Source organism: Rattus norvegicus, chromosome 2 (genome assembly GCF_036323735.1).
Source record: "Rattus norvegicus strain BN/NHsdMcwi chromosome 2, GRCr8, whole genome shotgun sequence".
NCBI classification, from domain to species: domain Eukaryota; kingdom Metazoa; phylum Chordata; class Mammalia; order Rodentia; family Muridae; genus Rattus; species Rattus norvegicus.
The window spans coordinates 140,589,096-140,613,743 of record NC_086020.1 but is presented as its reverse complement, the minus strand read 5'-3'; the positions used below and the strand labels follow the sequence as shown (position 1 = coordinate 140,613,743).

Genomic DNA, 24,648 nt, shown 5'->3' with positions numbered 1-24,648 from the left:
CCGGGTGAGTTCCCTTTAGATTAATCCTACCCATGCCATCTCCACACTCCCAAGGCCACCTCAAGATAAGCAGTTGCCACACTGGGCCAACGTGACACAGGCAAGACTCTCAGACTAGCACATGCCTGCTCTCATAGCCAAACAAAAACAATAGGAAAGGTCAAGACATTATGTTCCAGCCACAAACCAAGCTTCTATAGAAATGGTCTCCAATGAGAATTACCTAGATGAACACCAGTACACAGATTTAAAATAGCACTCATAAACTTCAAAGAAATAAAGAAGTTTAAGATGACAAGAAGAAACACTCCAATGAACTTAAAGAGAATAGCAATAAATGCCTAAGTGATGTTCAAGAAAACATAGACTTACAGTTGAATGAAATGACAAAGTCAATTTAGTATTTGAAAACTGAATTCTGTAAATAGACAGAAATAGTAATAAGAACTCAAGCTGAAAGGAAGCTGGGACTGAAAAACCCAGCCCTAAGTCTTTACTAGTACAAGGGGCCAAATAGAAGCCACCAGGACCTATGGTGGTTTAAGTAATAATGGCCCCATACAGTCACATATTTGCATGTGTCGTCTTTAGGTATTAAGACAGAAATTAGTACCAGGAACTGGAGTACTGTTGTCACCATGCTTGCTGTTGGTGAAATGTGAACTTTGGGACTTTAGATTAGGAAAGCAGTTGAATGCTCTAAACAAGATTAATGTGCCATAGTAGTAGAAGCAGGGAAGACATTGGTGCTAAGAGCAGTGTAGACAATGATGGCCCTGTTCATGAGGTTTTTGAGAATATTAATAAATAGCCTAGAGATTGTTCTTGTGATATTTTGACAAAGAATGTAGCTCTATTTTGCCCCGTTTCAAATGTCTGCCTGAGGCTAAATTGAAGAGTTTTGGATTAATGGCCCTGCCAGAGGAAATTTCAAGACAGCCTAGTATGGACTGTGTCCCATGGTTATTAATGGGCAGTCTTATGGAAATCTATAATCTAACACCAGATAAGTAAGGCAGGTAGATAAAGACATAAGAAAGAAAATACAGACCAATGTCCTCAGTGAACACAGATGTAAAACATTTTCAAAAAAAACTTGTATACTAAATTTTGGCATCTATCTAAAAGATCACCCACCATGATAAAGTTGAATTTATCCTGGATAAATAGGGATAGCTGAGCATATGTAAGTCAATTAAAGAAAAAAATCAAGTAAATGTCTTAAAATTTTTCACATGATCATTCTAACAGATGCCAGATTGCCTTTGACAAAAGTCCTGGAGCCATAGGACTGAAGGGAGCAGACCTTTATAAAGACTTAATAAATGCTAGAGCTGATAAACCAACAGTCAACATCATCCTAAATAACAGATTCAGTGATAAGCACTAGGACTTGAAGACATTATAGCCTGTACCTTTCCTCATAGACTCTACAGTTCAGAGGGAGAAAGAGACAGGTGTTAGCTATGCCACAGAAAAATCACTGTTGTAATTGCAGAAAAGCTAGAAATCAGGGTGCAAAGAGAGAGGTTTGTGGCCCCAAGCCTAGGCTAACAGAATGGGGAGGCCTCTCTTTGAAGAGCGTGGATCCCACTGAGATGTGAGTGGTGTCTTTCATTCAGAAAGTGGGCTGGGGAAGAGTCCTAGCTCCTCTGTCAGGGAGTTGAACATGAGCTATGTACAGTTAAACATCACTGGGTAAAATAAATTAGGACAGAAAGTCATAAGATCTGCCTATATTCAGTCAAGAATCAACTCTATGTAAACACATGTTCGACGGTCTGTGTAACACTAATAGAACGTGTCCTTACCCCAATTGTCCCAAAGCTTTCTGGCTTTCTTCTCATCTTTTTCTTACATAAGTGCGTCCATATCCACTTGACCAGGTACCACAGGGACTTGGGGCTTGGGATGACATTGAAAGGTGTAGGCAGGGTACCCCCTTCTTCAAAGTAGCTCATCCAAAGCTTTGTTCGAGCAAATTTCCACTCTATATCTGCGTGGTCCTGAAGGAGAGAAAATGACAATGTCAGACAGACTTCATAATTCACAAGGTAATATAAACCTCACAGACAGAGCCTGAACCCGACACACAGTGGTTCTTGGAACATTAATTAGATGGCTTATAAAATCACTGCTAACACTCAGAGACAATGGTTTACCCAGTAGGGACATAAGTCACTGTCAGTCTATTCAACCTTCTTCAGGGAAACAGAGATCTACAGCTGTGTGTTAAAGAGACTGTGGTGATTAGTTATAACTGGGAGGCATTGCTCCAGTTCTAGCCCTGGAAATTGCTCGGTTCAGTCTCATTAGATACCAGCCAGAGGAGTGGCTTCATGTCTCAGCCCAGGCCTCGTACATGCTTATTCGAATGCCATGTGTGCAGATGCTCTCCGATGAGCATTTGGTGCTTCGGGGAATGTCTTAGCAGATATGTTTCCACATGGGTAACTCTCTCACCTTCTGACTACTGGTGCAAGTTTACAGAGAAATCCCACCCACACACAATGCAGCTTACTGTCTCCACCACAGCACTGAGTCTGGGTGCGATTATCAAGCTAGAGCTATTAATCAGGATATTTGTGTCCCAGGATGGTGGCCAATTATCATCTGCTAGTCCAGCACAATCACAAGACTATGTGCCTTCTACACCATTGCTCAGGTCAAGGTATGCACCCCAGGGAGACCTAGAACAGTGGAGCTGCATTCACAACAGGTTCTACTCTCTCCTCTCAACACTGAACTTATTTGCTAATTTCTTTTGTTCTGATTGTATGTTTTGAGACAAAGAACTTTTAAGAAACCAAGTATATGGGCTGGAGAGATGGCTCAGTGGTTAAGAGCACTGGCTGCTCTGAGTTCAATTCCCAGCAACCACATGGTGGCTCATGACCATCTCTTCTCATATACATAAAATAAATAATAATTAGTATTTAAAAAAGAAACCTAGTATATAACTGATATACAGTAGATGCATAAGAAATATATGATCAATGTAAAAGTAGAAGGCTTTTGTTATAGCTTGTCCTAGCCTCCCTACATTCTTCCATTTACCTTACGGCTCTGAAGTGTGGGTATCAGGAATGAAAAAGAGATCTCACAGAGTCTCTTGCTGTAATTCTGGGAGACCCAGACTTCAGTGCTTGACATGCAAACATCTCAAGGAGTTTCCCTCACATGACACTGAGGGCTCACTAACTCCATCCTGATGCTTGCCTGCCTGTCTTACAATAGTTTCAGAATTTGGGCTAAATAAAATGGAAGATTGAAGGATTGGTTTCCATCCATTGCCTAGAAAAACAAGATGCATTGAAAAAAAAAGGAGGCGGCAGTGTCACACTACTCTTCTGGACAAAGATGGAGCTTGTAATGTTCCATGGAACCCAAAATGTTGTCAGTGTCTATACCTAGTTTGGTAGTTGACGGGTTTCTGTTCTTTTCTGATGCTCTGGATATATGTGGTACCTATCTAAACAAAACAAAACAAATAAAAGAAACAAAAAAAAAAAACAAACCAACAACAAAACAAAACAAAACAAAACAAAAAACCAAAAACCCAAAAACAAAAACAAAAACAAAACTCCAGGCTCTGGGATGTTCCATGAGTTCTGTGTAGCCACAAATTCTGGTGTTCATCCCCAGGTTAGTAGAGCCAGAAGAATTTTGACATATAGCTTGTGAATCAAACACACAAATGTCTTCTCATGTTCTGCACATTTTTTCATCAGTGGGAGGTAGGAGAAAAATTTACTTCTGTGAAGAAAATTGAACTAAAATTCATAGTGCTGCTTAACAAAGATCATAGCAGCAGTTCAGACATTCTGCTCTAGATCCAAAGGCATACCATGACTGCTACTACTTGCTAAAAAAAAAAAAAAAAAGATAGCGTCTCGTTATGCTGTGCACGAAGGTGTGACTATGAAAGACTTCCGATGCATGTTTTGTGCCGTGGTGAGTTTTGGTTTGTAAATATAGCTGTTCTCTGTAGACTTAGACCCTGAGTTCGTAAGTTCAAAGTTTTACGTGGACAAAGTCTGCACCTCTGTCACTGTAGCATTTCCATAACAGTCTTTGGTAAAGAGCGTTTACACAGTCATGATCAGTCAGTTGGTAAGACATTTTTCTTATCGATTGTGTGCTTTGTGACATAGTAGCTCGTGTTTTAGCCTAAGCTGGTCTGGAACATACTATAGCTCAGGCTATCTTTGAATTCAAAATGGTCTATCCACCTCAGCCTTCCAACTTCTGGGAGTACAGACTTAAGCAACCTCGCCTAGGCAGAATTTGTAAGATTAAGAATAAATTACGCTATGTTTTTTGCAAGCCAGGGTTTTAAATAATACATTATCGTGTCACAAATTGGTCCAGAGAATTCGAGGTCATTTCTGTATCTGTTGTATGTACTAAGCTTTTAGAAATTTACTTTCATGGGTCCATGCACCACGTGTGTGCCTGGTGCCAGCTGAAGCCAGAAGAGGACACTGGATGCCCTGGTAGTGGAGTTACAAACTGTTGTACTGGGAATCGAACCTGGGACCTTTAAAGGGGCAGCTAGTGCTCTGAAATGCTAAGCCATCTCTCCAGCCTCTGCTTTTCCTAAGCTTTAAGGAAAAAGAATGTTCTATCTTTACCAGATTTATCTCCAGGATTTATTTTCATCTTTCCAACCTGGCATGGGTTTGTTTATGCTGAGTTAGCAGATCTCAGGAACAGAGATGATGTTGAACCTGGCGGGCTGCTGAGAGATGACTCACCTCATTCTAAATTGTTGGATGGTGGTGGCTCCCTGGCAATATAGGCTGATTTAATTTTCCCTGTTACTCTGTGTATAAAATAGATTAATACACAGCCATTTACACTGTACTATTACTGCTTATATACATCACCAATTAACCATTTACAATTCTGATCTCTCTCTCATCAATAGTAAATTAAGAGACTTTATTCTCCTGGTCATAAGGTGAGAATAACATTATGCAGAAAGGATATTGAGTTAAAAGCAAATTGTCAACTTACGGCAATTAGTTGGTAAGAATTATTCATCATAGCGATCAGCATGTTCAGGAGGACAACCAGAGAGATGACGTTATATGTGCCAAACATGGTGGCCCCAACAAATTCAGTGAACTCATGCTGGGCTTTGACATTGGTAACATAGAGATTGATGAGTCCAAATATTGACCAAAACAGGGACTGTAGAGTCTCAAATAACCTGGAATAAAATATGAAAGTAGTAATGCAATTTTATAATATCTATTATATGTGTAGGGGTGTGTGTGTGTGTGTGTGTGTGTGTGTGTGTGTGTGTGTATGCTATGAATTTAAAGCAAAAAGTACAAAACTAAGCTTAATAAAATAATTTAAAGTATTTTTATTAAACTGATACAAAAATTATTGTCTTTGTTCTATTCACTCTACTTTCCAAAAGGGCATTGGAACCTACATTTTGTTTGCTGAAGCAAATGGATAGAAGAGAATTCAGACCCTGGAATTATATGATTGCTGTGTTAATTTCTCGCATGATTGGAAGGAAAATACAGAGGTAATAGTATAATATTCATGACACGTGGATAAAGCTGTATCTTAACTTCTTTATGAACAGTCACCCTTGCTTATTTCTGTATTGCCTATGGTTTGCTTTGTGCTGGCCATGCTGGCAGAAATACACAACTGCATCCAAGAATAATTGACTCACGGTGTCCAAGATACTTTCTATTTGCTCCAATTTGTAGACAACTTGTTGAGTCTCATTCTCTGAAGGACAGTTAATGCTAACATCTACTATCTGATGAGAGCCAGTCATGCTTTTTCTGGATCATTCTTGGTTATGAAAAGATTAAAACAAATTACATTTGTTTTTCAGATATTTTTTACATTTATAATTGGACCTGCATGTAGTATCCTGCAGTGGACAACAGATAGTGTCAGAGTGCTTACACGTTATAATTTTTTTCTTTTAAATTTCAAGACATATTTTACTCACTCAGGTTAACAAGTGAATTCTGGTTGTTTTGTTAAAAGGGAAGTTTCCTTTATTTTAACATGAGAAAACATAATAATCTCAAAACCACTTGAACCCAGATTAAGAATTATTTGTCTTAATGTTTTGTATAACATATTAATACAGTGTAGTAAGACGATGGTAGAAAATTTAGACTCTTAGAAATATTTAAAATAAGACTATATTTACATTTTGTTAAGAAAATAAAGACAAAAACCTTGGGGTATCTGGAATGGAGAATGAGGGGGTGGAGTTTCAGTCTTTAGAAAAAACAGGCCTAGACTGGAATCCCATTCGGAGAACAAATCAACCACACTCAAGCTGCATAGTTCCCTCATCCCTTCCTGAGCTGCCCATCCAGTGAATACTAGGTTAGCTATGGTCAGGTGACCCAGGAAGACAGAATTCATGATGCTAATGACCTAAGGGGAGCATGACCAGACTTCCTCTCTGGAGGAAGATCATATAGTGCCCGAAGAGCCTGAGATCATTTGTGATTTGAGATCAGAGTTTACTACAATATGTACCAAGATGTGGACAACGAAGGATGCCTAAACCACAGGATAAGAGAGGAGACTACACAGGAGACACTGGTGCATACTGAGACTCATGAGGAGGGAACCGTCCCGGGCCAGCTGTGTTATCTCCCTCTTCCTAAAGCTGGGCTTATCCTCCTTGCTCAGAGGACCTGGGTACTCAGTGTCTTCTTAAAGCAGAATGCCTGTTCCTGACAAAATTCACTTCTGTCCCCCATGATCAACGAAGTTTAACTAAATATGTCTAAACTGCCACCTAGACCTTATTTCTACAAATCTATTGCTATTTTTTACAAATGAAAACTTCTTACTTCCTGTCAGTTGAAAGGCTGATTCTAGAAGATGAAATCTAATATTTCTTCACATTTGAGGAGCATTAAAGAGATAACTGCAAACGATAGCTGTAATAAAGATGCTGCTTTGGCTACATTTAGTCAGAAAGAAGGGTGCTGCATGAGAAGATGCTGTTCATACGGGAGAGCCCAGGTGGGTCCCCAAATTGTCATGGAGACTCAAGTGAACTCATTGACTCTAGAAAAGTTCATTGAAACAGCTTAATTTGGTGCAAGATTTTAATTCCTTAAGTTCCAGTAACTCTTAGGCATCCTTTGAATTTAATATGATTTACTGCATCCTTTGTTTCCCAATAGTGATGACTATTAATAGGAATATATAATGACAATTCAAACGCGCTTATCCGGAATGAGTGAGCATTTCAGGGAGCCTTACACGATGCGGCTGAGATTTGATTCAGTAGTGAAAGCCACTGCCTGGAGTGCAGATCGAGAACACCCACACAAAAGCTGGGCAGGTATGACTCCTGCCTATAAATCTCAGTCCTTAGGGACTGGAGACAGGGGATGCCTGGGGCTAGTGTCCAGGCTAGCTAAATCAGCACGCTTTGGGCTCAGTGAGAGACAGGCCTCCTCTGTGAAGCTGAGAATGATGAAGGGAGACACCAGTCTTCAACCTCTGTCCTCCAAATGCACACGCACACATGTGTGACCACATGTATACATACATACATACATGGACCACACAGGAAAGAAAAGACAAAGTGACACAGAAATCACATGATGAGTGCCTTTTCACTACGGCCGCCTCCTCAAGCACTCTCAGAAAAGCAACCACTCAGATTAAAGGGCCGTCATGGTTGAAAGTCCCCATTTGCTTCTGTTTAAAGGAACCAATGTTTTTCAGAGAATGTTCCTCAGTCATTTAGCAAATGTCTATGGGCGTTTAAAACATTAAGATTCAGCATGGGAAACACAAAAAGACATTTTGTGACCGACTATAGGATTTTCTTTTTTCCTTTCTCTTTGTTTGGTGCGCTGCAACAGTGGGGAGATTTATAGGATATTTTGCCTAGCTAGAATATATCTGCTTCTTGGGCGAGCTAAGCCCCTGGTATTAAGGTATCCCTGAATGAGTTGTTTCTTCGTTGGACTTTTATGTAGGTTAATATTTCAAAGCCACTGCTTCCAGGAATATTTTAATCATTACTGATTCTCAAGTCCACAGAGACCTACACCGTCCATAAATTCAGGAGTTGTTAGCCGAATCATGTCTCAGAGGGCCTTTATATGGTTGAGATTTTCCACATTGTGTTAGTGAAAAGAAGTGATGTTTAGGAAATGCTCAGTAATTTCCCAAGGTAATGCCATAGCCTAATTAACTGACATGCCACAAAATCCATAGTGATCTCTAAACTCAAGACTATTTTATATGCGTCAGGGTTTTGTTTTTATCAAAATAGCATTTTATTTATTCCCCTTTGAAGGTTTTTTTTCAGCGGCTATTTTCTTTTTTTAAATGACTGTGTTCCTCTCGCCTGAACATTGACAGCTAGAGAAACAAAATACATAAAAACGTATGGTGTTCTGAGCTGACATTTCTCTTGTCCTAGGAGACTGAAATGCCGAGCGAACAAACTCGAGTTGAGACCTAACTCAACATTTAATTTCTGTTATCTACCCCCAACGAGGTCATAGTAAAATACACAAAGCATGATCTTAACTTGCCAGCCTAAGATACTGGGAATTTGGCTCCAACTCCAAAATATACAAATGAGCTTTGCTTAAACAGAAGTGTGCTAAGGCTCATGACCCCCTCTCCACAGGAGAGTCCCTTTGTAGGGGACGGTTGGCCAAACTTCTGCATAGAATTACTTCAGACATTAGTTGGTGTCCTTTAGTGGCATGCAGTTTCTTCCGAGTCAGTGAGAAAACTGCAAAACACAAGAGGATTTGGGAATTGCATCCATTTGCTGATGACAAATGCAGACTCAAGTCACAGTCCACACTCACAGACAGTGTGGGGTTCGTGCATCTGGGATGTGTATTAGAAAACACACAACTGAGAAGAATGAAAATTTGAGAAATGGGAAGGCAAAAGAGAGGTAGTGGGATGGAAAAGGAAATAATACAGTGGGAATTCAGAACCAATTTGCCAGGAAAGAGTAAAATAATGTTAGGACCCTGGAAACAAAACTTAAAAGGGAGGCAAAGGCGAGCTCACTGAAGGATTGAGATGGTCCAGCAAAGGCCAACAGTGAATCTGGTAAGAGGCACGAAATCATTTGGGTATTTTGAATGTTAGAGCCTCTAATCTTGGTTTAGAAATACCTTTCCTGAGAAGAAATTAGAGAGGCAGACAAAAGACAGACAGGTCAGGACAGGACAGGACAGGACAGGACAGGACAGGACAGGACAAACTCAGTGGCCAGAGGATGTAGACTTAGGCCTGGACAGTGAACAAGGGAAGATATTGACAGGATAATGATGCATGTGGTTGGAGAGGGAGGGAGGCACCAGGCTAAACTCAGGTTTCTGGTTCACTTGCTCTCTGTGTGGGTGGATTTATGGGAACACCGACAAAGAGAACTGGGAATGCTGGGAATGAGGCAGGGACAGTTAGGAAAGAGATCAGTGAGCTGTCCCTGATTGGAATTTTTCTTCAGGAGTCACGGCGAGAATGAGGTAAGAAGGTAAACGTCCTAGAACCAGTGGTCAGAATGTCCTTCCTGTACTTTTGGTGAAGTCTTGGAAGCAGGAGCTAAATGAAGAATGACAGAGGTATAGAAACATGTTTATATGGAGTAACATGGATGAAAGGAAGGAGGAGGACAACTGTAGTCCGGGTGGGGGGAGGAGTAAGAAGTTAAGGAAACAAATGAGAAATGGCACTCTAACCAAGTAATACTGCTTCAGATTTGCTACTGTCTTTGGGGACCTCTGGTGATAGCACAGACATTGTGTTAGGCATTTTATATGAGCTAATTGTAATGCCATTTAGAATACAGGCTCTGAAACAATGGGTCATAAAAAGGTGAAAACTTTTCTTGTGGAAGAAAAACTGAATGTGAGAGGATGCAGAGATCAAGTGTGGACAGATGACAAGAGACACCAAGTATCACCATCTGTCACCATTACAGTGACAGACATCTGCTACAGAAAAGCAGAGTCGGCTAAGGATAGACTTAAGCCTAGCACAGCCTGTTTAATAATGTTTGGGGTTAGTTGCATTATTTAGCTTTTAATATCATTGAGAAAAACACAATTTTCATTTACAGGAAAAATAATGTAGGTGAAACATCTCTGGGGGAGGGTGTCAAATGATTTAGTCCAACCATGTCAGAGATATGCAATTACTGATTGCCTTTCAAGTCATGAAAGAAATCATGGGTACAAACAAACTAAAACCACACTTAGGTTAAAACAACCCAACATATTTATTTGGGGACAAAATTCATATCAGATAATTTACATTGGACACTTAAGCTTTAATGTTTTAGGTCTGATGTTCTATTCAATTATTTACTAATAAGACATATTTGGAACAAGAGGATGCCTTGAAATTTTAGGGGTCATGAAACAGGACAATGTTAGAGTAGCCCATCAGAGGAACCAGGCAAGTAAGAAGGGCTCAGCTGTGAATGAGGTCTTCCCCATTACATTACAATGGACGAGGGAGGGAGGTGACTCAGTTGTAGGTGCTGTGTAGAAGATTCTTCAGGAATACAGCATGTGGGAAGGATGCAGCAACCACACAGGAGGGCGGCTCAGCAAATAGCTTGTAATGGGATGTGCACTAAAAACCAGCAAAAGTTTTAAGAGAGGTGATGCTTGGGATAGTGCACTCTGTCAGAAAGCCACAGAGACAATCACCACAGACAATGTCCAGAAAGATTATGAAAGGCATAGAGAGAGGGTGGCGGTTCTGGTCCTCATGAACCTTCTTCTCTCATTGCCTTTGGCCAATTCACAAGAGAAAACAAAAAATAAAACACACACACCTCACATACATACACCATATACACACAAATACCACACACACACACACACACACCTCACATACACACACACCACACACACACACACCCCTCACATACATATACCACATATACACACCACACACCGCACACAATCACACACACACGGTTGTGAAATAATTCTAGTCATCTGAGCCAAGCTGCCGTGTAAGGTCCTAGCAAACAGAGATGTCACTAAAGAAGGTACCACCACGTCCCTGCAGCCCAAGGTCGGAGAGAGCCGATGAGGGCCAAGGAGTCAACAATTGAGATGAGGCACGGGGAATCAGGATTTCATGGTCTCTCATGACTGTTAGTTTGTAGGAAATCTAAAAGGATGAGATTAACTGCACAAACAAACAGACGTTGGTTAATTAAAATGGAGTTTTAAATATCAGGATAGAAACAAACAGATGCAGGATTAAACCAACTAGAGCATTTTAGCTACTGGTGATTTAGATTATGTGAAATGCCTGCTTTCCTTTCAGTTAGAAAATTACTCTCTTGCACGGTGTATAATTCTATGAGGACCCAGGAGGAAGGTTATTAAGGTGACAAGACAAGCATGTGTTCAACTGTGACTGTGGTGTACGGAAAAGTCACCCAGCTTCTTAACCTACTAGCCTTCTATTTTTCACAGTGGGAAGGAAATGGACCCAGGCAGAAAGTCTCTGAGATGCTGGCGCAGACACTCTCATGAGTATGGGCCGCCATCAATCCTGCTTATGAAAGTCACCAGACTTTGACAGTGGCTGTTGATAACTGCTCATCCTCATGCAAGCTTACAGGAAACCTTACCTAGGCAATAATAATGGGTGGATTTGAGTATTCATTTTGGATAATTTTTTACATGCTCATGTTTTTCATACTGCACTAAAAATCAAAAGAAACATATGAAGGGCCATGTGGAAATATAGAAAAGCATTTGAATTTCCAACAAGATTGAGTATGTACGCATATGTATAAGATAATACATAGGCTTCCTTTTTGAATTCCCACATTTTCCCTTTGTATGAATTCTATGTATACCCTTCCTCTTCCTGAGGTCATTCCAAAGAAAAGACCATTTACTAAAACTTGAAATAAATGTACCAAGTATTTTTTCTTTGTGTCAGAAGTCTACGTTTCTATTCAGAACCGTGTTAATTCCATTTCCTGCGTTATTCATAGCATTAATTCTCTGTTTCCTTTGCAATCCTTGTGGTGAATTTTTCACATTTGTGACATCATATACTCTTAGGTTTGCCCAACTTTGCCAAGAGCAATGGCTCTCCGACTTACGTGGAGAACGCGTTGTTCTGTTTTTCGCACCGTATGCCTTTGCAGCTTAACCCCTTCGTTTCTTCATAGTAGAAGTACAGTTGATTTAGGCCATTTGCAAAAGCTAGCAGCACGAGGCAGTATATGAATAAGAACTTTAGGATGTCCAGGAGCATTCTTCCCAGAGATATCTGCAGAGGCCCCAGGTGAGAATTGGCAGTGAACAGAGAGATCAGGCGGAGGGAACTGAAGATGTTTGCAATTGCGAATAAAGCCTCTGCCACCAGGGTGGGGTGCCACATGTCCCATGATTCCCGTGGGTTCAGAGCACTGTACTGAAGAAACAGAAATGAAGGCAAAGTAAACACACATGCTGACAGAATCAAATTCAATTCTGCAGGGCTTTCTAGGGTCCACCTCAGCCACTGTTTGGAGGTCTATGCTTTAAGATGGCGGCAGTTAGAGTGAGCCATACAAGGATAGAAATCCATTAACTTATAACACCTGAGCTTTAATCCACGTGACTACACAGGCCCATCCTTATTTGGTTAATGCCAGTGTGTTCACATTTTCACATGGCATCAACCAGTGCTCATCCGCTAGTGTCTTTGTGTAAAGAACACACCTTGTCAGCTTATTCAACTGGTTGGGGTTTAACTTTTAGACTCTTCCTTGAGTGACATTTAAAATAATCGAGTCTGAACAAGAACAGGTGAATATTTTTTAAAATCCTAGTCAATGTGCTTGGCTAACCCACCATATTCAGTATGAAAGGAGAAGTGTACTGATAACAACGTAAGCACTAAACTTCTCAAAATGTTCAATATGACATATTGTGTACCATGAATGCTTAAGGGACATTCGTACCCATAACATACTCCTAGACCAGGACACAGATAGACACATCTAACTAGAACAGAAACATTTAGGGGGATTAACCCAAATATCATGCACAATATTTCCACCAATATGCAGGAATAGAAGGCAAGAGGTGAGAAATGGGTCGGGTCTCCATGCTGTCAAAACTTTTAGTCTAGAGGAAAGGCTATGCACCCGTTGAAGGTAACCTGATGCAGAAGCCATCAGAATATTATACCAGAGTCAAGCCATTCTTAGTGAGCGATCTTGGCTGTGGGTGAAAGAATTATAATGGATAATCTTTGAAAGGACGAGGTTTGACTTTTGCCCTACTATAAGAATACACGTTGGATTCAGAGTCCAATATATCTGGTGGCTGTGATGGAGTGGCAATGTACAGACATCATCATGATTGCATAGCTACACACAGTGAGGGCTTTTTGAGCAATGTTACTGGGATCCAGGCTTAATGGTATTGGAATGGCAAACTCCCATTAAAGTTACAACAGCTCCTGGGAGACTCACAGATATCTCCCCAGGCACCATCCGCTCCCATTCTCTGGATAATAAACCCAGGGACCTTTTTCTCCAGAGAATATTTATTTTCTTAAGAAACTTAAAGTCTTTCTCTCCCCAGAGGGAAGACAGGCAGCTAGCTCAGCTGCATCCTGTAAATTCTGAGAATCATAATTTCCGATTTCCTTTCCTGTGGTATAATCCCCTTGGGCACTGGGCGCATCTGGCTCTCATCACATCCCCCATTGGGGAATTGGGACATGGGGACTGAAGCTAAGCTTGCAATGTAAATCAATAATTTGTCTGTTTGCTGATCCAGACACCCTGCTTCCTGTCAGGGAAGAAACAAAGACATAAACTGTAAGCAATTAGCGCTTGGGCTCATTCTTTTACGTTTTGCTTTAAAATCTCCTCCTGCTACACACATACACATTTTCTTGGGCTTCTGAATAAGCATGACAGTGCACACCTGTAATTCATGCCCAAGACTCAGGGAGAGGGCTGTGGGTTGGAGGGAGGTTAGCATTAGCTCTTTGATGAGTTCAAGGTTAGCCTGGGCTACATAATGAGACTGTCTAAAAACAGAAAGCAAACAGATAAACTGGGTAAATAGAGTAAATAAGCAATTGTATCAAAGCAATTTAAAAAGCTTTGCTAACCACAATTTCTTTAAATCTATAGAGAATAAAGTATTCAGCCAATGGGCATATTTTTAAACCTATTGTTAGGTTAATTTGAAAATTTAATTTTGGTTCCAGTTCCTCCTTCTAGCCCACCCCATCCCCTTGAGCCTCAGCTTCCTGGTGGTGTGGATACAGTGTCCCCTAGTTCTTCCATGACACCCCCCTCAGACACTCCTCTGAGCCCACCTCCTTTGTTTTGTAACTCTATAACATGGTACAGAAACCCCTCAGCTGCCACCTTTGGTTAGAAACCAAGTAGGCCACCAACGTTCCTCCTTCCCTCACCCACTCTGTTCTTTCTAGGGAACTCTTACTCTAGGCTCTTCCTAACCACTTCCATCCCTTTCAGATTGGCTGCCATTCATAACCAGCCAGCCCCAGAGTGTCTCTGTTCTGCTTCTGCCTCCCTTTGTGGAGGATGATCTGTGGTGGTCTGGAAGAAAATGGCCTTCACAAGCTCATAAATGTTTGGTCCCCAGTGAGTGACAGTATTCAAAAGGATTAGGATGTGTGGCCTTATTGGAGGAAATGTGTCACTTGGGGTAGACTCTGGGGTTTCAAAAGCCCAAGAGAGGCCCAGAGTCTCTCTCAACTAGCCAGCAGATTAGAAAGTGGCTCTCAGCTCCTTCTCCAGCACTATGTCTGCCTGTGTACTGCCATGCTTCTCGCCATGATGGTAAAGGGCTAAACCTCTGAAACTCAAAGTAATGCCTCAATGAATTGTCTTCTGTTCTAAGAGTTTCTATGATCACAGTGTCTCCTTACAGTAATACAGCACTAAGACAGGACTAATGTCACTTAAGAGACCTCCAGAGTCAGCCCCTTTCCCAACTCTAGTCTACTGTACACCCTATCTATTGTTTACATTGGATCCATCAGTATTGCTTGGAATCTGAAACCAGAATTCTATCTAGAACTTCAGATCTTATAACAATCAGAGTCTGATCCCCAAGATCCAGAGTGGTCCTAAGACTAAAAAATAAGCCATCATTCTATTACCCAACAACCTGAGTTGGGTAATAGAAACCAAAGAATTAAACACACACCCAGCTAAGGGGAGACCAGATGTCTACAGTGAGAATGCTACAAATGTCAGAACTGCAGATGACTGGATCCCAGCACAAAGTACAAGCACCAACACCCAGGACAGTACGCTTCCACCGCAGCCAGCCCTATGTTAACATGTCCCAAGAAGACCAGTTCAGCTCAGTTGTAAGACAAGAACTTCTAAATAGCAATTATCAGTATGCTCAAGGATCTGGAAGAGGATGTGAATAAATGCTTCCATGAACACTGTGAAAATGCAAACACTTGAATAAAATAATGAAGACAATTCAAGATATGAGAAGAGTTTAACAAAGACACAGAATCACTAAAGAAAAGACAAACTGAAATCTGAAACATTGATTTTTTTCTTTTGCTCAATTATCAAAAAAATTTCTAATGTCATTTTTTTTCATCAAAGAAATCTACAACTGGTAAAAGGTAGAGACAGTGTCTTCTATACATGACAGAGAAGCTGCACCCATGATATCTCATCCCATGGTCACCTAAATAAGTCCTGTACAGTGAAAACACCAGCTGACCTACCCTACCAATGTAGATGGGGAAAATCTCTCAACATCCCACCCTAGAAGAAGATCTACAAGCAGCAAATGGTTGCTGAGACAGGGAGAACCAGTCTTCTCCAGGGAGAAGCCCTGACAGGTTATCCAATTCCGAGTGGCAGGTCCTATGTACATGTGAGTAGCACTAAAGACTCAGCAGGGTGTTTATGTGAGTGTGTGAGTATGTGAGTGTGTGGGTATGTATATGTGTATGGTGTGTGTGCTCTGTGAGTGTGAGTGTGAGTGTGTGTGTGTATATGTGTGTGTGTGTGTGAGAGAGAGAGAGAGAGAGAGAGAGAGAGAGAGAGAGAGAGAGACTAAAGAAGAGGTCATGAGTTTAAAAGACAGTATGGTGGATACAGGAGGAGTTGAATAAAGAAAAGGAGGGCAGAAATAATATAAATGCAGTACTAATGTATTAAGTAAATTTATAAATTAAAAATTAAAAATAAAAGCAGTTATATTGTATCTTTAAAACTCAACCCCTGTGCTGGGTCGCACTAATACCCCTGTCTCACCTGCTCTTTAGTGATAAGCTTGCTTTCCCAACCTCTTCTCATTCACCAGTTCTCCCCAGATATCTCCCAAGCTCCCACCTCTCAGGGCTAACCCCAACTCAGACTTCAGGACTAGCCCAGACTTCCTGCTCTCTCGTCCCATTTCACACTCCGCTGACAGGATGATTTTTCCTGTTTCGAGACCTCATATTTACAGACAAAACCTGCCTTTACCATCATCTGATCCCTTCATTTAGATTCGAGAGCATGGCACACTCAGTTTCCCGGCGTCATCCAAGACCAAGCACCCCCTTCTAGCTCTCAATCTCATAACAATTTCCTCTCTTTCTTCCATTATCACAGTGACATAATGACATGTCCTAACTGCTTTTCCTCATATTCTATCTCATTTATTCATCGCTACACTATCTTTTAGAGGGGAAATCGGCCATGCCAGGCATTAACATTCTCCAAGGCTGCATTTTCTGGAGGCGATGCTTTCAGTTCTTCACAGCTGACAGATGAAGCCTGCGTCTTGCATCCATTTGTCAGTAGTCCGGTACTTTGTGCCCTGGACAAACATGCAGTGCTTGTGATTCTCCCAGATTTTCAGTTTTGCTACATTCCCACCAAATGCCATTTTGTAAATGCTCAGCCCTTTCCTGAGAATTAATGTAAATTCCAGTAATTCTGACTTTCCATCTGTTATGCATCTATGAAGCCTGTGATGGATACGGAAAGATGGTTACGTACTGTCTTTGAGGTACTCATTAATGATGAAAAGAGAAACCACCAAGCCACAGAGTTAGGCGGTTATGAGACAGACATTGATCAATGTCTATTGTTTCCTTAAAAGGAAATACATGAACAGCAGGATCCCAAAGGCCCAAGATGATAGACCAGAGTTGGAGAATAAAGACCCCCATTCGTCTAAGACAATCATGCACATTTCCCCACCCTTTCAAGTAACTACCTTTCACTCTACTCCTACTGTGATATCATTTTCCCTACAGCCTTCCTTTCTGAGGAGTATAATTTTTCTGAGAACTCCTCCTTTTTGTAGACATAGAATCAGCCATGTGCCTCGGAAGGTGCAGAATGTGAATCCTCTGTAGAAATGCGGGCTCTGGATGTAGCTGAGTGTTTGGGAACAGGGAGAACATAGTCAGGCTGTTGAGAGCCCATGATGGATTGAATCATAAGACTCCTAAGTTCCTAGACTACAGAAAAATATGCTAGTTCATCTCCATGCCCTTCCCAAGTGCATATTCATAAAAGCCAAACTGTCAATCAACTTTCAGGTGGATGGATATAGTATGAAGATGGCTGCGGCCATAGTGTGATCCAGAATGACCCCCTAAGGCTCATTTGCTAGACCATGACCTCCAGCTTGGTGTCAATGGGAGATGACAAACCTTTCAGAGGTGGCTGTGTCATTTAGGGAGATGCCCTTGAGTGGGATGAGGAGATCGTGGTCTCTTCCTTGTCCCTTTCTTTCCACTTAGTTTGCTTGGATAGTTTTCTCTATCCTGAATTCCCCAACATATTACAGAAGTGTCAAGTGCGCCTCAAACTGTGAACCAAGATCTTTCCTTTTTATAAGTTGATGTAGTAATGAACTCTGACTAGCACATTTGTCATAAGAGGTTACAGGAAAAAATGTGTATTAATTTTAATGAGTATTTTACAAGATGAAAAAATTTCCCTTTGTATACATATGCTAATAAAGTAGGAAAAAGGACAAGAGAAAGGCCTAAGGATTTCTTTCCTAACAGGTAATTCCAGAATAAACAACTAGAATTCAGCTGCCTGTAGAGCTCTGCTGCAAAACCGAAGAATGTCACAGACAGCACTATGTGAGGGGCTGACATCCTTCACAAGGCAGAAGCAGCCATCCTTGTCCCCTGTTAACTGATAGGGAATGCAGTCATTCAGCCAAAACTGTTTATTAAACTGATGTCTATTAAAACTCTACCATGGCTGTAAAAAGAATTGTTTGTATTTATAATAATTTTGATTGTTGGAAAATGTTTAAGTTACACAGTCAAGAGTTAGAGATTTAATGACTGGCGCTAAACATGAGAGACAAGCTTTGCATATGGAGATGGAGAGGGTTTTTAACCCTATTTTCAAGTAGGAACAAACCAGTGCCAATGAAGTAGAAATAAGATTTAAAATTGTGTCCTGGAGATCATGAAAGGAAGCACCATCGAACCTCATCAGCAAAGAGGACAGTGACGGGTGTTTTGTAATACTGTTACTTTGTGTTTTGTAATGCCATTACTCTGTGTTATACACTGGTTAGTTTATGTCAACTTGACACGGTGAAAGTCATCAGCAAATAGACAAACATCAGTTGATGGATTTCCTTCATTAGATTGGCCTGGGGGCTAGCCTGTGAAGGCATATTTTTCCTTCATGACTGATATGGGATGATGCAGTCCACTGTGGGTGCTGCCACCTCTGTGCTGGTGGTCCTGGGTTGTGTAAGGAACAATCTGAGCAAGCTATGGCGAGCCAGCCAGTAAGCAGCCACCTGCATGGTTTCTGTGTCTGTTCTTGCCTCCAGGTACCTGCCTGAACTTCCGTCCGTGGTGGGCTATAAGCCAAAAGAGGAAATAAACCCTTTATTCCACAAGTTGCTTTTGTTTTTGTTGTTGTTGTTGTTTTTGTTTTTGTTTATCACAGTGACAGGATCCAAACTAGGACATTAAATAAAGTCAAAGCAAGCATTTAATATTTCTATTAGCTCCTCACATCTTTAAAACATTCCATTAACTCTGATTATTATTACTGTTTTTCAGAAACCATATTAGAAATATTAAGTAGCTTGCTTCAAGCAGTACAAGTAGAAAGTAGCATATATACTAGCTGTAGTCATACTATGTGCAGGGCTGTACTGTCATCTGGATCTTCAATGTTCCTCAAAAGACCAACAGCTTATGGTAACTTTGGGGGTATACAAAAGTCTGTGTGAGATGAGGTTTACAAGGGATTATATTGGGAACATGTCCTCAAGGGGGATTAGTGTCCTCTCCTCCCTCCCTCTCTGTCTCCATCCCTCCCTCACCCCTCTCTTCTCATCCCTTTCTCCCATATAAAGTCTCAACTCATCTATATAAATGCACATAATAAATACTTGGGTTCTTACCTGCACTAGAAGTGGCAGCATAATAATGTGAGTGAAAATTATCTATCTTGCTTCAAGTACTTTTTATGGTAATTGTATTTTAAAACCTTTTGTTGGTTCAATTTTCAAAGTGTTTTCCTTCAAGTACAAAACTTAGCAACAAAAAAACAAGTAACTCAAAATTTCTAAAGTGGGCCAATGATCTGAATAGATACTTCTCAGAAAATGAAACCCACACGGCCAATGAGCACATGAAATGAAGTCCAGTGTCATGAGTTATCATGAAAATGTAAAAACCAAAACCGAAACAAGAAGTCATTTCTTCAAATCAGAAATAGGTCATTATATAGGTCATTAAATAGATCAAATACAGCAATCTGTGATAAATATACAGACAAAAGGAGACTTTTCAGACTGCTGGTGGGAGTGTAAACCAGTACTTCCATTGGCTAGAACAACATCTAAGGATCCTCACAAAACTCAAAACAGAGTACCGCTGTTTTTTAGAATAGGGAAGGGTATCAAGATATCATACCAATATATTCGTTAAACTGGCTCCTAATAAATTTCCATTACACCCATTAATTAATGTATACCTCAATTCTCATGAGAGAAGTCCTCTTTTGCAGTAGATAGAAATTAACAGAGAGATTCAGAAGGTATAGAGAGTGACTGGAATTCTTGGCCTTAGATGGGAACTCCTATATCACCCACCCCCGCAAAGGATCAAGAGTCATTGTGGAAGAGGACCCAGAATGATTGTGTGAGCAAGGGTGGCTGCGAGGAAGCAGAGTCTTCCAGACGCAGCAGAATGGACCTGGGAACTCACAGTGCTTATGGCAACACGCAGAAGACAAGCTCAAGCCAGACAAATCCCATCGTGGAGAGAGGAGGTGGGCATAAAGTTCCATTCCTGACTGAGGAGCTACTGGCCATTGATAGTGGCTAGGAGAGGGAGAGCCAGATGTGTTAGAGGTTGTAGTCTCTGATTGGTCAGTGATGTTACTGTGAAAGGTCATTCACCTAAAAGTGTATAGCAGCACACATTAGGAAAAAGAGAGAACACAAAGTTGTGTTGGGAGAGAAATAGGATAGATCTGGAAAGCACTAGGGGAAGTTATGAATAGGGTCAAAATACATTGTACAAAATTCTCAAATAACTAATGAAAATGAAAACAATGATATCGAAGAGAAACCTGCTTTCTTGTGGCAGCACTGTCTGCGACAGGCAATGGCAGAGCCAGGTAACTGACTGACTTACTGGAGAAGGAATAGGTAGGTAAAATGCAGCGCATGCAAAAGAGGATATTAATCACGAAGTGAAACCATCTCTTTAAAGAAGCACGATGGAATCAGAGATTTCTGCTAAGTGGAATAAGCCAGACACAGAGGCCTGCAACGCCCTATTCTCTCTTATGTGTAGAGGCCAAACATCAGCCTGGAAGGTCAAAGCAGGGGACCAGTGGTCATCAAAGGTGGCTAGAAAACAGTAGGGGGCAACGGATATATGTAACTATAGCAACTGAAGAAGAAGAAATCATGAATTTGCAAAGAGTGGGGAAGCACAGAACTATTGCAAGGAGAGAGAAGAGGCCGATATGACGTGAATACAGTAGGCATGCGTGAAATTCTAAAAGACAAACAAACAAACAAACAAACTCCCTTAAATTTAAAACTAAGAAAAGAGTGGAGGGAAGGAGACACCAACCCACCCATGAAACTTTCAACCCAACATCGGTCCTGCTTACAAGACGTGCAGGGATAAAGATGGAGCAGAGATTGAGGGGACAGCTAACCAATGGCTGGCCCAGCCTGAGACCCATCCCATGGGAGAGAGCCCACCCCTTACACTACTAATGATACTCTGCTATGCTTGTAGACAGAAGCCTAGCATAGCTGTCTCCTGAGAGGCTCCTACTAGCACCTGATGGAAACAGATGCAGAGACACACAGCCAAACATCAGGTGGAGCTCAGAGAGTCTTGTGGAAGAGTGGGGACAGGAGTGAGTGAGTGAGAAGGGTCAAGAATACCACAAGAAGACCCACAGAGTCAACTAACCTGAGCCCATGGGGGTTCACGAGACTGAAACACCAACCAAAGAGCATGCCAGGGCTGGACCTAGGCTCCCTACACATTTGTAGCAGATGTGCAGCCTGGTCTTCATGTGAGTAACCTAATAATTGGAGCGGGGATTGTCTTTCTGACTCTCTTGCCTGCCATTTTATCCCCTTCCCCTAGCTGGTCTGGCCTCAGTGAGAAAGGATGCACTTAGTCCTGTTGTGACTTGATGTCCCAGTACAGGGTAGTACCCTAGGGGTGCTTCTCCTTCTCTGAGGAGAAGGGGAGAGGAAAACTGAGGGAGGGTTTGTGGGTGGGACTTGAAGGAAGAGGGCTGCAACCTGCACATAAAATGGATAAATAAGTAAATTATTAAAAGGAGGAGGAGGAAGAGGAGGAGGAGGAGGAGGAAGAGGAGGAAGAGGAAGAGGAAGAAGAGGAGGAGGAGGAGGAGGAGGAGGAGAAAATAAAAGAGGAGCTTGGGGAGATCAATAATGGGCTCCAAAGTATACATCCTTTGATCATGTATTGAAAGCTCAACTCTTAGAACTACTAAAATACCAAATACACATGCACGCAAGCATGCATGCACACATGCAGGGATTTGGAGGCTCTAAACAGAAAGAAATGATAAAGATGTAAATGGTAATTACCCTGAAATAATCAGTACGTATTCTAGACATATTTTAAAATAATAAAATATAATACTGCATTCCACAGTATGTATAATTATGAAGTTAATAAAGTTTTTTTTTAACAATCCCAAGCAATAACAAAAAGATGCCAGGCTTGTTTTTCCTAAGACTGATATAAATTGTATTTCTTCAGTATCTGGTTGAATACTAGCAACATTTTAATTGAACAATAGCTGGAAACTGTAACTTCCCCAAATGTGGGCAGTTTTGTTTCTATGATAGGTGAATATTCACAGAGAACAAGAACTCGGTTTAGAGCTACTCTAAGTGCGTAAGAGCCCTCACGCATGCTCTTTATTTATAGTGTAGATGATAAATTGCATGCATTATTCATGTGGCACACAATCAGAATCTATTCTTTAGTTTTCCTAAACCAATTCGCTAATCATTTTGCAACAAATTATGTTTTAAAGGAGACAAAAAGGAAAAGACAAAATAAAAGCCGGCAAAGGGAAAATATCCTACTTTAGTTTGAAACACGTCTCTCAAAGTATAAAAACCTCAGCCCTCATTGCAGAACTAAAGGCTTTATGTAAATTATGGAGTTGTGCTGAGGCCTGGTGCTGACCCTGAGGGGTGTGTGGGATTTCAGGCAGACAGTATCACAGCGAACAGGACAAGGACAAAGAAATTCTATTCTATTCCAATCACACCAAACTGTTAGGTCAAATTAAATAAGGTTTTGAAGGGTAATATTTTGATTTGCCCATGGAAATGTATATATTTGTTACATCTCGTAAAAAGTAGATTTGGGTTGTTTAAATTTAAGTGGAATTTGAAGAAGAATTTCTTTAGAATAAGGTAGAACTAGAGTTAAGGAGCTATTTCATTTTGAGACAGCATTAATTAGCAGACAGACAACATGGTGGCAGCTTTGAAGTGTTTATTACAACAATTCCAGGACATGCATTGCTTCTGTACTTCAGGCCTATAAATAAAAGAAGCTGATAAGCAGCACATATAAGATTCTATTAATAAGGGAAAGGGAATAACAATCAAAATGTAAATAAGAAATGCCCAAATTAATAAAGATGGAAAAAAAGGGAAAAAAAGATTCTCTTAATAAAAGTCAATAGCAACTGAAGATGTGCCTGCAAGAATTAGATGTGTGCATGCATTATCAACTGAGGAAAGAGCAATTACCTTTACAAATGCGACAATCTTCAAGGAGATTGTCGCCAGATACAAGGAGTTCATCACAAAGTCCATTAGATTCCACCAGTCGTGGATGTAATCCTGAAGTCCGCCATCCCACATCTGTTTAATCTCTCCCCATATAAAACCTGCAATTACAGAGAAATTCACCATAAGTGTGGCTTTCAACCTAGTGACTTTCACTAACAAAAGATATATGCAACAAAGTGATCTCAGACAGTGAAGCCATAAGCTGTAAAAGTATGTTAGACCCAGTAACTCTTTTATAGGTAATAATATTGAGTCTTAAACATCTTTTAAGACAGAGGACACTAAGCTAATTCTAGATTTTGTTAGCTCATTATTTATTAGTTTAACACATTAATTTTCAAAGTTATGATGTTCTGGGCTGTAGAAGTAGGTCAGCAAGAGGATTCTTGCAAGAGACTCCACCTGGTGGCTCAAACAGTCCCCCTTTGCCCGCTGCCCTGTTTTTCTTCCCTATTTGAGATTGTAATACAATTACATAATTTATCCTTTCCCTTTTCTCTACCCAAACTCTTCTATATATCCTTCTTTGCTCTTTCAAATTCATAATCTCTTTATTCATTAATTATTGTTATACAAAATGTTATGCACATTTTCCTGAGTACAACCTGCTCAGCCTGTATAATGCAACCTGTATGTGCGTTTTCAAGACTGGTTACTTGGTATTGGACAATTGGTGTGCTCGTCCCTCGGGGAGATTTCTTCTCCCATTCCCAGCAGTTCTTAATCGCCTGTGGCTGTGTAGGGCCTCATGGACTTTCCCATCTGCTTTAGCAAGTCTACTGGTGTCATGATGGTTCATTTGCCCTTATACCCACAGGTAAGCATGGTCTTCACCCACCATCAAGGAGACTTCTCTTTGCAACACATGGAGCCCATTCCAGAAAGCCACAACCAGTCAAAATACAGAGTTATGGAGCCCAGTCCTAACGGATACAGCTACAAAACACCCAGCACCAAGGTTCAGGGAACACTGTAGAAGGGGGAGCAGAAAGATTCTAAGGTCCAAAGGATTAGGGGTTTTGCTGTGAGCCTTTGTCTGCTGGTGATGTCAGAAGCTACACCCCTAAATCCTCACATACATCTTTTCCTAGTTCCAGGGGATCCAACCTCCCGCTTCTGACTCAGAAGGCACCACAGGCACATGGCACAAGTGTAGACAAAATACACATCCAAATAAGATAAAATAATGATAAAGTCTTTAAGATGTTTAAGTTTTTAATTTCTGTATAAATATTTTTTCATGGAAAATGTCATGGAATGTTCTTATAAGCACGTTTTGGACTATATTTTTCTCTTAAGGCAAATGACT

General features: G+C 40.8%; 1 protein-coding gene across 6 annotated transcripts in view; it reads right to left on the bottom strand.

Annotated features, from left to right (window-relative positions):
* Positions 1 to 24,648, bottom strand: part of Trpc4 (transient receptor potential cation channel, subfamily C, member 4) — a 171,716-nt gene that overhangs the window by 15,813 nt on the left and 131,255 nt on the right. For all 6 annotated transcript variants that reach the window (XM_039103271.2, XM_017591143.3, XM_006232356.5 and 3 more), the window contains 4 exons: positions 23,298 to 23,437; positions 12,131 to 12,444; positions 5,020 to 5,215; positions 1,812 to 2,006 (listed from right to left, as the gene is read on the bottom strand). In XM_039103271.2, coding sequence (XP_038959199.1) covers positions 1,812 to 2,006; positions 5,020 to 5,215; positions 12,131 to 12,444; positions 23,298 to 23,437 — 845 coding nt within the window. The remainder of the gene's footprint in view (positions 1 to 1,811; positions 2,007 to 5,019; positions 5,216 to 12,130; positions 12,445 to 23,297; positions 23,438 to 24,648) is intronic.